This window comes from Erpetoichthys calabaricus, chromosome 11, assembly GCF_900747795.2.
Source record: "Erpetoichthys calabaricus chromosome 11, fErpCal1.3, whole genome shotgun sequence".
NCBI lineage: Eukaryota > Metazoa > Chordata > Cladistia > Polypteriformes > Polypteridae > Erpetoichthys > Erpetoichthys calabaricus.
This window is the reverse complement of record NC_041404.2, coordinates 86,094,165-86,109,288: the sequence shown is the minus strand read 5'-3', so window position 1 is coordinate 86,109,288 and position 15,124 is coordinate 86,094,165. Positions and strand designations below refer to the sequence as shown.

General features: G+C 39.0%; 1 protein-coding gene across 1 annotated transcript in view; it reads right to left on the bottom strand.

Annotated features, from left to right (window-relative positions):
* Nucleotides 1-1,930: 1,930 nt before the first annotated feature.
* The window catches only part of LOC114660673 (dynein axonemal assembly factor 3-like), a 30,679-nt gene continuing 17,485 nt past the window's right edge, over nucleotides 1,931-15,124 (bottom strand). Inside the window, exons 11-12 of the mRNA XM_028813524.2 lie at nucleotides 9,243-9,317; nucleotides 1,931-2,693 (exon numbers count right to left, since the gene is read on the bottom strand). Coding sequence (XP_028669357.2) covers nucleotides 2,561-2,693; nucleotides 9,243-9,317 — 208 coding nt within the window. The 3' untranslated portion in view covers nucleotides 1,931-2,560. The remainder of the gene's footprint in view (nucleotides 2,694-9,242; nucleotides 9,318-15,124) is intronic.

Below are 15,124 nucleotides of genomic sequence, written 5' to 3'. Positions count from 1 at the left end.
AAATGATTTAGATAGGAATATAAGTAACAAGCTGGTTAAATTTGCAGATGATACCAAGATAGGAGGATTAGCAGATAATTTGGAATCCGTTATATCATTACAGAAGGACTTGGATAGCATACAGGCTTGGGCAGATTTGTATCAGATGAAATTTAATGTCAGTAAATGTAAATTATTACACATAGGAAATAAAAATGTGAGGTCTGAATACACAATGGGTGGTCGGAAAATCAAGAGTACACCGTATGAGAAGGACTTAGGAGTCATAGTGGACTCTAAGCAATTGACTTCCCGACAGTGTTCAGAAGCCATTAAGAAGGCTAACAGAATGTTAGGCTATATAACATGATGTGTGGAGTAGAAGTCCAAGGAGGTTATGCTCAAGCTTTATAATGCACTGGTGAGGCCTCATCTTGAATACTGTCTACAGTTTTGGTCTCCAGGCTACAAAAAGGACATAGCAGCACTAGAAAATGTCCAAAGAAGAGCGACTAGGCTCATTCCAGGGCTACAGGGGTTGAATTATGAGGAAAGATTAAAAGAACTGAGCCTTTATAGTTTAAGCAAAAGAAGATTAAGATGTGACATGATTGAAGTGTTTAAAATTATGAAGGGAATTAGTACAGTGGATCGAGACTGTTATTTTAAAATAAGTTCATCAAGAACACGGGGACTCAATTGGAACTTGTTAAGGGTAAATTTCACACAAACATTAGGAAGTTTTTCTTTACACAAAGAGCAATAGACACTTGGAATAAGCTACCAAGTAGTGTGGTAGACAGTAAGACATTGGGAACTTTCAAAACTTGACTTGATGTTTTTTTGGAAGAAATAAGTGGATAGTACTGGTGAGCTTTGTTGGGCTGAATGGCTTATTCTCTTCTAGATTTTTCTAAATTCTAAATTCATCTGTTGCCGGTGCCTTGGACTGTGTTATGGATTTTATCATTAGTGTTTATTGTTAGGGGTTTATTGTGCTTGTTGTTGTTGTTGCTGTATCATGTTAATTTGGGGATCGCAGATCGGGTTCTGAGGAGAGTTGTGGTTTTCTTTATTATTTAGTTATATTTTGCCTTCTGCTTTTGTTTAATATATTCAGTTTGATTATTGGTTAAGCCCTTTTTTCCTGTGTCTCTGACAGTGACTGTGTGCAAGTTGGGCCAAGGCTGGTTGTGTTCCTGAGGTTCCCACTGAAAAATTAAATAAATCACCATCCCTTCAACGGTGTGAATCTTAGTGGCACTGTGTCCCCTACACCTAAGCTATTGGTTCATTATCTCCAATACAAATTTATGTGCAGTAAGTGATTCCGTTAACTTTTCAGTTTTCACTTCCAATTCATTTCCCACAACAGATGTACTGTATGATGAGGTGTTTTAGGGATCTATGGTGGTGTGCAGGTTTTTAAATAAAAGCAGTGCATCTTGGGCTTTGTGGGTGCACTCGACTGTGGAACTGTGTGACTGCGGAGTGTTCGGTGTGGAGATGAGCAGATTGCTTGATCAGTTCAGCTGTTCCACATCGGCACTCTACTGATTGTAATTAGGATGCCGCAGCCACAGGAGTATAAAAGGGAGTCGGAGGAGATCAAGAGGGGGAGAAATAGAGAGTGAAAAAGGAGATTAAAAGGTGAGTCAGGATTGTGGCAAGGCTGGTGCTGTTATGGAGAGGAGGGAGTGCGAGTGACCAGCAGATCCTGCAGAACACCATGGAACAGCAGCGGGAGATGGAAAGGGAGGTAGAGGGATAATGGTGGTAGGCACACGAGCCAGGTAATGGGTTGACTGTGCTTGCTGAAGGACGCCTCTTCTCTCTGAGAAGACTGTAAAGGGTGAGCAGAGGAAACATCATTTTGGAAGGAGGCACAGAGGCTCATGATTCTTTGTTCATGGCTGGATCCTGACCATGTTTATACTTTGATTTTGATTAATTTGTTTGATTTTTAACCTTCAACAGTACACATTTTTACAGGTTATTTATTTATTTGAAAGAATGCATTGCATTTTGCTCTGGACACAGTTTGGATTGATTAAATAAAAAGCACTCTACACTGTTTACACCAAAGCTTGCTGTTCTGTGTCCTCATTGCCAGTCCATCTTCGGTTTATGACAATCAATGTCCCCGGTTCAAGAGGACTTTGCCAGCTGTAGGCAACCTGGGCATCACAAGACATACTTTTGAGTTTTTACGTCCAGCTTCTTAGCAAGTGTTCCATAGTACCTTCCTGCTGTGGAATCACTGTAGACAAAGTTCATCAGGGTGACAACTCATGGGTATAATTCGGTATCTTCTTGTTATTCCAGTGCTTTGAAATGCACAGCATAGTAACAATGCTGTGGAGTCAGAGGTGCCAGTCCTTCTGGTAACTTTACCTATGGTGACTCGGGTTGAGGTTGGCCAAAATATGCAATTTTCTAATCCAAATTTAAGTCATTACACATCCAAGGCCAGTAACGTACTACTGCAAAAGTCTTTATTGTTAGAATTAGGTGAAGGTCAGTCCTTCCCCCTCACACTTTCCTTTTGTGTCCATAGCTACTGGGATTATATTTGCAATAGTCATGGTTCACTGAGCTCAAAGCAGGCAATAGTTTCATTATGTAAGGTTGGGGTAAATCCTGCTTCTTTAGCAAGTTCAGTCACCCGGGACACCAATCCAGCGGCCTGGTCTTTGTGCACGTCCAGTATATACCTGTGGGGTGAGGGTAGAAGACTGGTGTTAGAAAATTACATACAGATAATCGAGGTCACCACCGGATTCCATAAATGTCACCCATTTCAGTTGGGGTTGCTGCATCTTCATGCCCTTCTGAGGCTATTGATGAATTTCCACTACTGCTGCTAAAACATACCACATAATACGCACTTCACTTTTAGTGCCCTTCCACTTGTTTTGATAGCATGTCCAGTTGGAGGTGTTGGATGAGATGCAAGGATACGGTCCACTGACCTGCTCAATTATTAAAAAAAAAAAAAGCAACTGAAAAGATTCTGTCTTTCATTGTGAAAATGAAGAGGAAAGATAACATATTTGGGGAAATAGCACATCGCTCCGAATACAAAACAACCACAGAATGTGACATCTAACTGAGCTAAATATTGCTTTTCTTATTTTATATAAGACAATGATGTAAGATGTCATGCCATTTTTATAATTCAGTGAAATTGGGTAACAAGGTTATTTTCGAATTCATGTGAATTGTTTTTGCTGGCAAAATTTCTGTATGCAGAATCAGTTTGGGGTTCTCACATCTAAATGAAGCTTAGCTATAACTAAAATTCAAAAACAGTTGAATTGTGCTCCAAAACACAATAATAATTATAAATTAAAGACACGTAAATCACCAACACTAATGCAATGACAATAGTCATAGCACTATCACGTGTATAGAGTACAATGAATTTCTTAGTTGCTCTCATGCCCGGATTTTGACAAGGGCTTATAGGGGCAGTACCCCAGGGCCTCGACGTTTGTCGCATTGAATTTGCTGGGTTTTCTGGAAGAGGTGTTCACAGAATTATTTCCTGAAAATTCATTGTAATGCCTGCTTAGGCAAACTTTTTTGTCCCAGCACCCCATGATACTTTGCAAGACAAGCATGACATGCAGTGTACATTCTTGATTGGTTCTGGGATAAATCACCAGGGTAACGGCAGATGAAACAAGACAAGAAACAAACATATTGACTGTATTGCTGCAACACCATTTTCTACCATTTTGCTTCACCATAAAATGAAACAACTGTTTCTTTATATTCCTTAGATTTTCATTAACTATGTGTCTAAATAGAGCTTTTGAACTTAATCTAGGAGAAGCTACAAGAAATTAACAAAGACTGCTGATCATAAAAATAACACTGGCTTCAAGGCTGGTAGTAGTGACTAGAGCTTGGGAGACACACAAAGACGGGTAGAGGAGTATTGTTCTGCGCTATTGGGGTTTTGTTTATCCACAGTTGTTTGCAGCTGCTGTCTGATTTTTATTTGTATATATTTTTTCCACTTATTGCTTGCTTGTGGCCATTTCTTGTATTTTGTTTGTGGTTATTGTTCCGTCTGTGTCTTTTATTGTTTAAGGCTCGGTGATGCAGTGCTTAGCGGATTGTCCAGTTCAGAGAATTCATAAGCACTAAAGCCATGTCATCTAGTCTGTAGCTTTTGTAATTTGTTAAAAAAAAAATTGCACGACATACCACATGCACAGTACTTGGATGGGAGATCATCTAGGAAAATCATGGGTTGCTGCTGGAAGAGATGTTGGTGAGGCCAGCCGAGGGTCCTTACCCTGTGGTCCGTGTGTGGATCCCAATGCCCTAGTGCAGTAATGGGGACACTGGGCTGTAAAAATGGTGCTGTCCTTTGGATGAGATGTAAAAACTGAGGTCCTGACTCTCTGTGGACACTGGGCATCCTTCATAAGGAGTAGGGTGCATCCAGATGTCCTGGCTAAATTGTCCACCATGGCCTGGTCATTCCGGTCCCCAAATCATCCCCCGTCTTCGATTGGTTAACTATATCTCACCCCTTCATCGCCTAACAGCTAATGTGTGGTGAGCATACTTGCACAAAATGGTTGCTGCTGCATTGTCCAGATGGACACTGCACATTAGTGGTGGTTGAAATTGCTCCCCACTCACTGTGTAAAGTGCTTTCAGTACCTTAAAAAGCATGATATACTGTAAATGTAATTAATTATTATCTTCCCAAGTGTAGGTTTTGCTTTTAGGCTTTACCAGTCATTGACTGTCACATTTTCAATCTCCAAGCTCAGACTAGTGAAGAATAGGCTCAGATCCACAAGAGAACAGGAAAGACTAAATCAGTTGACTCTGATGTCTATTGAGAGTGATCTGGTTTGGAAACTGGACTTTAGTGATCCAATCAAGAACTTTGCTGCAAAGAAATCCAGAAAACTACAATTATGAAAACCAAGCATTTGAATGGCCTATGCAGTATTGATATTCCTGCTTTTGTTGGTGTTTACAATAGGGCATACAGTTGACTTTTCAAACCCTGATTTGTGTTAGTTAGTTGTCATCTCTGCAGCTATGGCTAATTAGATATAAAAACATTGATACAGATTACTGTGTCTCTCATAATTATTGACAGTAAGCCCATAATTTTTTTCAGATTTTTGCCATTCATTTTAAAGCTAAGACTCTGTAGTAGTCATTTACTTTAATCCGCGTGACTCTTAAGGCCTTGAATAAGATGTGCCAGTGACACGATTGTTGTCTGTCTTGACAAATAATATCATGATATTGTCATTAGTACGTATAGAGAAACATCCCAACATTAAGGCCTTTTTATTGTTACTCACATATAAAATCAAAAATATAACTGGGGAAAGTGTTTGCTTTAAATCTCTTTTTTTTGACATTAAATTCTGGTTAAAGTTCTGGGGTCTCATGTATAACGTTATGTGTAGAATTCACACTAAAACATGGCGTAAGGACAAAAGTGGAAATAAATATAAATGCTGCATCTGATCACCTGTTTTTACTTTCTGTTAATTACATTCAAAGTTGTAACACTGTCCAATTTGACTGATCATTTGGTGGGTCAGGGTCATCATACAGTGTCACTTCAGGTACGGGCAAGCCACGATTGTGTGCCACATTACATATGGAGCACGTTACATGCTTGCACAATGCAACACATGTTCTGTGCACTATACAGCAGCACATTAATAGAGTGGAAATGCTTTCTATTTACGTAAGCAAATTCATTCTCTGAAGGTGTCTTTATAGTGTAAATCAGCACCGAGTGCCACAACGGATCGAATCTCTGTTCTTTATCTTTAAAAGAACTGCTTGCCTTTTGCCACACTAGTTGGAAAAAGCACCTGCAACTGTGTGGAGCTGCTGTTTTTATAGGCACTCCTGCTATATACTGTATGATGTAATGCAAACTCATTCTTTTGGCGATTCATCCCTGGCTGATGTAACTTGTCTGGCGCATTTGCAATAGCAATGTGCGTGCAGTTGACTGCTCCGATTACATTTAGAAAACCAGATGTTGCTGCATATTGCTCTTTGATGTTTCCCAGTTCAACCACAGTATAAGGACAATCTTATAGATCTGAATGACAAGAGGATAATACCATTCTATACAGCTGGCATGGCGTGACTCAAGTGAGGACTGAAAAATACCCGAGCAGTCAGCAAGTTCACATTGAAAAGCTCCTGTGGATAAAAACCAGAGAGTGGACAGAACTTGCAAAGGAGCAGGTACTGTAGATCTCAATTCCTCAAAGTCTGCCTTTGTGTTCAGCACACAGCTCCAAGAGGATAGCTCCTGGAAATCAAAATCAACTTAGAAGCCAGTCATCATTATCTATAGATATATGCTCTCTTTTAAATCTTCCATTTGCATTGTCTTCTAACAACACTAAAGCAGCCATGGCAATTGGAATGGTTTGTATAATGTAACCATTATATTGTTACAGAATGATTGCAATCAAGTGAATAAAATTTGTAAACAATATCCAATTAATTTCAGTGTATTTGATAAAACCTGCATCATAGAAGTGAGTCTAAAAAAGAAAAGCAGACCACAGAAACAGTAGCACTGTTTTGATGCTAGGTGCCACCAGTTTGCAAAACCGAGCACAAACTTACATACACAAGAGGGAAGGGTACTGTGAAAATGTGTGTGGTTTTAAGCCAAGTTTAGTTTTTATACATCTCGAAGTGATTGTGGAAACGGGCGTACACAACATTTTATATGTACGCACTGTTTATACATGAGGTCTCAGGTCTTGAAAAAAGACTGCTCAACTTTGTGACTCATGACTTCATGGCAGACATGTTATATAAGATGACATTTTATGTAACACAGAGTTTAAACTTCTTTAAATAATAGAAAAGTTTGTTTTAGGGTGCTCTTCTATTTAGAAAATTCTGTTTCTGATTTCTTGACTATAAATTTAGCAAATTCCTTTAAACATGAAAGTCGATCCATCAATTGATGTCATGATCGTGGCCATGACTGACTTTATTTTGTAATGTTGCTTTACTCCTTACCACTGGATTTAATAAAAGTAGTCTGTCATGACTTTTATTGTGTAAATGCCACAGCACCCAACAGCTAATTCGACAACCACATTATTTGTTTTCCAACAGCATTTTCCATTTTAAATTGGAGAACTGTTGCTAGGAAGTTTGTAAATTTGCAGAGGTATTTTATTCCTGGGTGGCAAGGTGACACACTGGTTAAAATCACTGCAGTTGGCTAGCGACTCTAAATCTGCTAGCTTAAGTGCAAGTGTATGCATGAAGTAGTAGACTACTGCATGTCAAAGGTTCATTCTCCTCTTGCATCGGATGGCATCAGGTTCCAAAAACGGGTGGAAATTTATCCCCGCTATCCTGATATTGTTGACAAGTGTCTCCTTTTCTCCATCCCAGCCTGATCACAAGCTTTTCCATGCTGAACAATGTCAGTAAACACACATTGGTCACTACACCATGGACTACCCTTTTGGAAATGCTCATCTTCTCAATGCAGACTGATCTACGGCATCACTGCTCCTTCATCCCACTTCAACTGACAGCACATTCCTAGAACAGCAGCCATAGTACCTGTGCTTCTGAACAGGTCATCCGCCTGAAACTAAGCATGTTTGGGCCCAGCCAGTACTTGGATAGGAGACCATCTAGAGAAAGCTTGGGTTGATTCTTGAAGAGCTGTTGGTGAGGCCATTGGGAGTTCTTACCCCTTGATCTGTGTGTGAATCAAAATTCCGCACTGCAGGGTCAGGGACACTGGGCTGTAAAAATGGTACTGTCCTTTGGATGAGACGTAAAATTGAGGTCCTGATGCACGGTGGTCATAAAAGATCCCTGGGCATCGTTTGAAAGGAGTAGGATTTATCCCAAAGTCTAGGCCAAATTGCCCACCAGTCATTCTGTTCCCCTAATCATTCCTTGTCCCCAATTGTCTGTCTTTATCTCCCCTTCACCACCTAATAGTTGATGTGTGTCCAGTGTACTGGCACACTAATGACTGCTGTCTCATCATCCAGACGAGAGTTTCACATCGGTGGTGATTAAAGTGGTTCAACTCTGTCTATGTAAAGCACTTTAAGTAGTGGGAACTATATAAATGTGATTAATTATTATTAGAAAGTGCTGCAGTTTTCCTGTTTTTATTGTCCTGTAAGTCAACTGCTGATGAAAAAGTCTATATGATTTGAAAACACTAAAACACAGGTTTCATGTGAAAATATAAAAACCTAAATGGAAACATGAAACATTGTATGGAAAATAATAAATTCGCAAACTGCAAGAAAAAAAAAACAAAAGAAATGAACTGGGAACAGAACTGAGCAAGTGGTAAGCTAATCTATTAAATAAAATGATGTTCTGATTCATTGTTGCGTATCATGGCGCCAGAGAGTTGCACATGCTGGCTGGAATCTGACTGTTCTCTGTACACATGGCAGTGCTACAATGACTACATACACGGCCATTAGATAAACTTTGTTAACATGCATCATTTGAAGGAGTTCATCTATAAGCGTCAGCCTGTGAAAAGAAATGCATTGACCAGATAAATGAAACCAAAGCTGCAGCTCGGTTATGGTTACTAAAGTCACAATATGAAATAAGAGAATTTTGCCCGTTAGAGGGTAAGTTGAAATACTATGATAAAAGCACAAGTGTTTGTTAAGCCATATGAGAGGTGAACTGTTCACAAAAAAACCTTGAGGTCATAGCAAAAAAAAAAAAAAAAAAACTTTGATTTTTTTTTTTAACTCCACCCACCCCAGCACCCATCTGTTCATTAAATTGCCATCACAGAGGAAGTACAGGTCCATTGCGACCCAAACTACATGCCATCTCTGCAGCTTCTTTTCTCAGATTATTCAGATCTTAAATAAACTTACATAGGGTTACTCCTGTTTTTGTAATGTATAACTGGTAACTGTTTGTCTACGTATAAATACTTCATACTTACTCAAGTTGTACTAGTTGCTATCTGTGTTATTTTGTATAGTTTTTCTATTTATTTGGGTTAACTATTGAAGTTTGTAAGTGTTTTGTTCAAGCAATTGTTGTATTTGTATAGTAGTTTGCACAGTGTTAGGTTAATGGTTGGTTCAAATTGTATTGTCTTGTGTTGGTAATGTTTTGTATTTCATGTTTGCACTTAACCAAAGTCAAGTCTGGTATGTTTCACATGCTAGCAGTAAAGTGATACTGATACGGATTTTCTGTCCATTTCTAAAGGCTCTTACCTGGCCATCTCAACAATCAAACTGGCTCCCGGAGCTGCAGTCCTCCTCAAGGCCGGCTTCAGCTGGTGAATCATACTGCCACAAAGAGAGCAATGGAGTTGGTTATTCTGAGATACTTACGTAGAAGACAACATATGAGGATATTATGCACTGTGAGGGGTTGTCCAGCTGGCAAGATGTTGCACAACCAGGACACCGTGGCATAGGGTAAAGTCCACCAATAAAACCTTCTAAAGAGAGAAAGAAAACAACTCGTCACATGGACCTTGAGAGATGCTCTGGATGCAGTGGCTCCCCTTAAAACAAAAGTGATCAAAGCACATGCATAGACACTCTCCCTGGTTTAATGAAAACACTCAAACTCTTAAATTAGAGTGTGGAAAACTGGAGCGCAGATGGAGAACAACAAAGCTACATGTCTTTCAAATTGCATGGACAGAGAGTGTTAAAAAGTATAAAAAAGCTCTCTTTAAAGCTCGCTCAGAATACTATTCTACAATAATAGATAGCAATAATAGAAATCCTCGGGTACTGATTAGAACAGTGGCTAAATTAACAAATTAGAATTCAGATCTACAGTGCAAAATACCAACAGATATTAGCAGTACAGACTTTATGAACTTCTTCAATGAGAAAATTAAAAATATAAGATCCCAGATCTCAGCATCAACAGTACAAGCTGCATACTAGCTTAGCAGATTGCATTCACTTTAGTAATTTTAATCCTGTAACTGAGCAGGAAGTTTTAACTTCCATCCATCCATCCATTATCCAACCCGCTATATCCTAACTACACGGGCACGGGGGTCTGCTGGAGCCAATCCCAGCCAACACAGGGTGCAAGGCAGGAGACAAACCCTGGGCAGGACACCAGCCCACCGCAGAAGTCTTACTTTAATTTCTAAAATGAAACCCACTACTTGTTCGCTAGATCCAGTGCCAACAAAACTAGTAAAAAGTGCAATGGATGTTCTTGCAGCACCTATTCTTAACATTATCAAAAGTTCATTATCGCATGGCAGTGTACCTGATGCACTAAAAGTGTCAGTCATTAAACCATTACTTAAAAAGCAGACCTAGACCCACACATACTTAATAATTATAGACCTATTTCAAATTTACCCTTTTTCTCTTAAATACTAGAAAAAGTAGTCGCCAATCAGCTTCAGTCACACCTTACGCATGACAATTTATTTGAGAAATTCTAGTCTGGTTGTAAACAACATTCTGATATCCTCTGATGAAGGAAAATCCACTGTAATTATGTTGTTAGACTTAAGTGCAGCATTTGACACCATTGACCATTCTATTTTATTGCACAGGCTAGAAAATGATGTTGGCCTTACAGGCACTGTGCTCGCTTGGTTTAGTTCTTATTTATCAAATCGATTCCAATATGTACAGAAATCTGCTGACAGTACTTCATCATTATACACAGAAGTGAGATATTGTATCCCGCAGGGCTCAGTACTGGGACCTTTACTGTTTTCAATTGACATGCTTCCACTTGGATCTATCATTAGGAAACATAACGTTAATTTTCACTCATGTGCAGATGATACCCAGTTATACCTTTCATTTAGATCAAATGAAGTTTCTCCGATGATGTCTTTAATTAGTTGTGTTAGTGAATTAAAGGAGTGGATGGATGAGAACTACCTATCTTTAAACACTGATAAAACAGAGATGTTAATTATTGAAGGGAATGATGCTGATCACAACAATATTTTGTCATCATTTAGCTCAGTTGGGATCAACATTAATTTTACTGAATCAGCCCGCAAATCTAGGAATTATCTTTGACTCCAGCATGTCATTTAAAGCACACATTACAAAGTTGTCCAAATCATGCTTCTTCCATCTTAAAAATGTTGGGAAATTAAGGCATTTTTATAAATAAGCAGGATTCTGAAATGCATTTATTTCTAGTAGGATTGACTACTGCAATGCAATGTTCACTGGATGTTCAAATTGTTCTTTATACAGCCTCCACTTAATCCAAAATGCTGCTGCAAGAATTATTACAAGAACAAGAAAATACGAACACAGTATTCCAGTTCTTAAATCCTTACACTTGCTCCCAGTTAAGTTTAGGGCAGATTTCAAAATCCTCCTTTTAAGATATAAAGCATTAAATGGCCAAGGTCCGGCTTACTTGTCTGAACATATCATGACTTACAAAACAGAGCGCACATTAAGATCTCAAGATGCCGGTCTGCTTATGATTCCAAGAATTAATAAAATAACATTGGGAGGTCGAGCTTTTAGTTACAGGGCCCCTAAACTGTGGAATGGTCTGCCTGCTACTATAAGAGATGCCTCTTCAGGCTAAAGCCCATTGTGGCACATCTTGTGTGATTTTGGGCTATACAAAAATAAATTGTATTGTATTGTATTGTATTGTAAGTGAGGAGGAGTTAAAAGACCCTGTCATGTATGGGATGTAAGGAGAATGGGGGCCCACTAGCCTTGTGGTCTTTTAGGCAAACAATTTGTCTCATGCTAGAAGCACATTTGAGGCAGCAGTTGGGTTTAAGGATCATTAACAAGAAGAAACCATGGTTGAGAAAAAGAAAGATGGGAGGAGTGTGCCTTGTGTACTATTTGTGGGCTGGACAAGCGAATGAAGGGCAGCAGATCCCTGTATATGTGTGTGTGTGTGTATTTTTCTTTGGATAATCTGTTTTTTTCTCCTACACCCTCAAAGATATGTCAGTCCAGCTGATTGGTGACCTTGTGCAGGGTTGTGTGTATGAGAGCACCCTGGTGTCTTGTCTTGGGCTAGTTAGGCCATGTGTACAATATTTCCAATATAGAATCTAGCCCCCTGTGACCCAGAGCTCAAGTAAAGAGATTGGAGCAGACAGGAGTGCAGGCCTACTTAGTAAATTGCCCGTGTACATAGGGTTTTTGTTTTGTATTTTCTTTTGCACTTTGTATTCTCCCTGTGATGATCCTCCTTGTGCGTTTATTGAATTCAGAATTTTTAATTGTGACTCCTTTGCATCATTCTAGGTGTGCACAGATTCCAGAAAGGCTCTCATTCCTTTTAGTACATACATACATACATACATACATACATACATACATACATACATACATACATACATACATACATACATACATACATACATACAGAATAGGACATACAAACCTTTACATACACACATATTGCATTCTATCATAATAGACATAATGTATTCTGCCACACACACACAATAAACATTTACATAATACACACAATAATATACAACATACACATAATACAATAATACACTTAATACATGTATTCTGTCACACACACTTATTGACCAAAACTGATCTTAGTGGTTATCTCTAAAGCAGAAATCCTTCTTAAACATACAAACAGCTCTAACAAGAATAAACTGTGTAACAAAACATTTGGGTAGTATTTCAGTTTTAGGCAGGATTACAAACTGCAGAATTGTGTTGTGTGACAAAAAAGCAAAAAGAACCCAAGTGGTATAGTGTTTACTTGCCAGAAAGTAAGGAGTCATATCCTGACCATATCAAAAAGTGTGGTTTTCCAATACCAAAAACATAGAAAGGAGGATTAATCCAAGGGAGACTGAGTATTAGAAGAAGCGATCACAGAATAAAAGTTAGCTGTTCCACCAACCCGGCTATACAGAGTTGGGTGCCTGTATTTCAGTTGGGGTGACCCACCCACTTGTGTACCTCAAACTTCACACTAATGCTTTCCCTCTAGACCTGTCACTCTTAGTCTATTGCCTCATGATACATTCTTCTTAGTACACAATGGTAAGACATTTATAAACTTGGATGCTGTGACTGGTTCCAGCCATTCTTACTTATAAAACACTAGGTGAGGATTGGCCACCCTTAGAGGACTCTACAGACATTCTGTGAACCCTCTCTATGCAGAGAAGCCTCGACTGCATGAATGGACAATACTGTGAGTAAGTGCTCTGTTGGGAGCATTTACCTCGGTCATATGAGCAGCTCTACCCAGACTCAAGAAGTCGGGTCTTCACACAGACTAAATCGAGCCACCCCAATGTGACAGCATGCCTACTAATGATCAACAGTGTCCTGGAATGTTACTTTTAAAAGTAGTTTAACTGCATCACTTGCTACTTACAAAAAAAAGTAACTAAATATGTTATAGTTATTATAAAGTATAATGTGTTACAAACAATGCATCACTTTTGCATTACTTTTTTCTTTTGTATGAAAACTTATTTGTTATTGAATCTGAAGCCCATATACAAGAAAAACATCCAAAATTGATCATTTTTTGTGTTTTATAAATATGTTTAGTCCTTCATATGCTATCAAATAAATAACATGCATCCTGTTTTTCAATCTCCAATGCGAGCCCCTGAAGATCTGCGGCATTTTATTAATAGGTTTCTGTTAATGGTTTGCATGCAGCACACTCTTTTCTGCTTAACTGTACGATTAAAACCTGCAAAGTGTCAATGGACCATCCACAATGCTTACTTCCTGCCTTTCACCAGGATAATCATGGACTCCTGTGGCTTTTAAACTGTGCAGATTAACTCTAACCCTCAGCACATGCAGGGTTAAATGTATACCCATATTGTCTGTTCAGTTCTTGTCATTTGATTGTGTTCTATGCATGTGTTTTAACTCTTCCTCACTAGCTGTCACTAGGCAGCTGGAGTTCACATGTGTAGCAGGCAACGTCTTCACGATAAAAACACACTACTTTTGCAAAATAATGCTGACATTTTATTCATTTCTTTTTGGAATGACTGACAATAAGGTTCCGTAACTGTTTTGTTTTTAACTTTTAATAAAATAAGTAGAGCATTAGGTTATTTACTGTGTTACTTTAAAAAGTAAGTAATGTGACTGCATAAATGTGCTTCACTTTTAATGCATTACACCCAACACCGATCATCAACATGGCAGACTCTAAATCAGCCTGGTGCAAGCGATTGTGCTTGGTGATGGATTGACAACTGGTCTAGAATTGGGACCTACCAACTACTGCAGAGCTAACCTCTGGTCCCCCACGACTTCAAAGGTGAAATACCTGCCTTCCAAAAATGAATACATGAAAAGAGAAAGACTAGAAGACACTATGAGATATATGGATGTGATGTGCAGAGTGCTGTTCTACAGTCACAAAGCAAAGGCGGAGAGTTGTTTTTTTTTTTCATTGTTATAAGCCAGCGTTTTTCAACCTTTAAGTATTTGCGACCCAAGTTTTCATAACAGTTTTAATCGCGCCCCCATAATGGTTTTTTGAAACCCTAACAAAATTTATTCCTATATTTTTTGCTGCCGATACACTTCTACAAGTTTAAAATTTCCCTGCGAATAGCGAAATTACGCCACATATGGCAACGTTTACGCCCCCTTTTTTGTTACTTCCCCACAGTTTGTGAACCGCTGCTGTAAGCTCAGAGTGACTCTCTGTAACTAACGGTGTGAAATAGGAGCCTGACATAATATGCATGCCACCAAGTCCAAATCCAGGAAGGGTAGAGGCAATCATATAACAAATGACATCTTCTGTACTTAACAATAGTCATTAGATGATTAATTTAATTTAATTGGTACTGAAATGATTATCAATTAAAGAAGCATGAAGTGGCAGCTCCACCACACACACACACACACACACACCCAACACACACACACACGCCACCAAGAGAAAAGCTTAATTCAGACATCACCTGACTGTTGCAGTCTCCAGGAGCAGAGGCGGACATGTAGACACTGTAACAGCTTCCCATGTCAGCCAGAGTCTGTTCACTACCAAGCTAGGATGTAAACCTGCCATTTCTCTGTCCTTCCAGTCCTCGTGTAGAGCCCACTGATAGCAACCATGCTTTAGATGGAGGGGCTTTTTGCATTGTCCTCATACA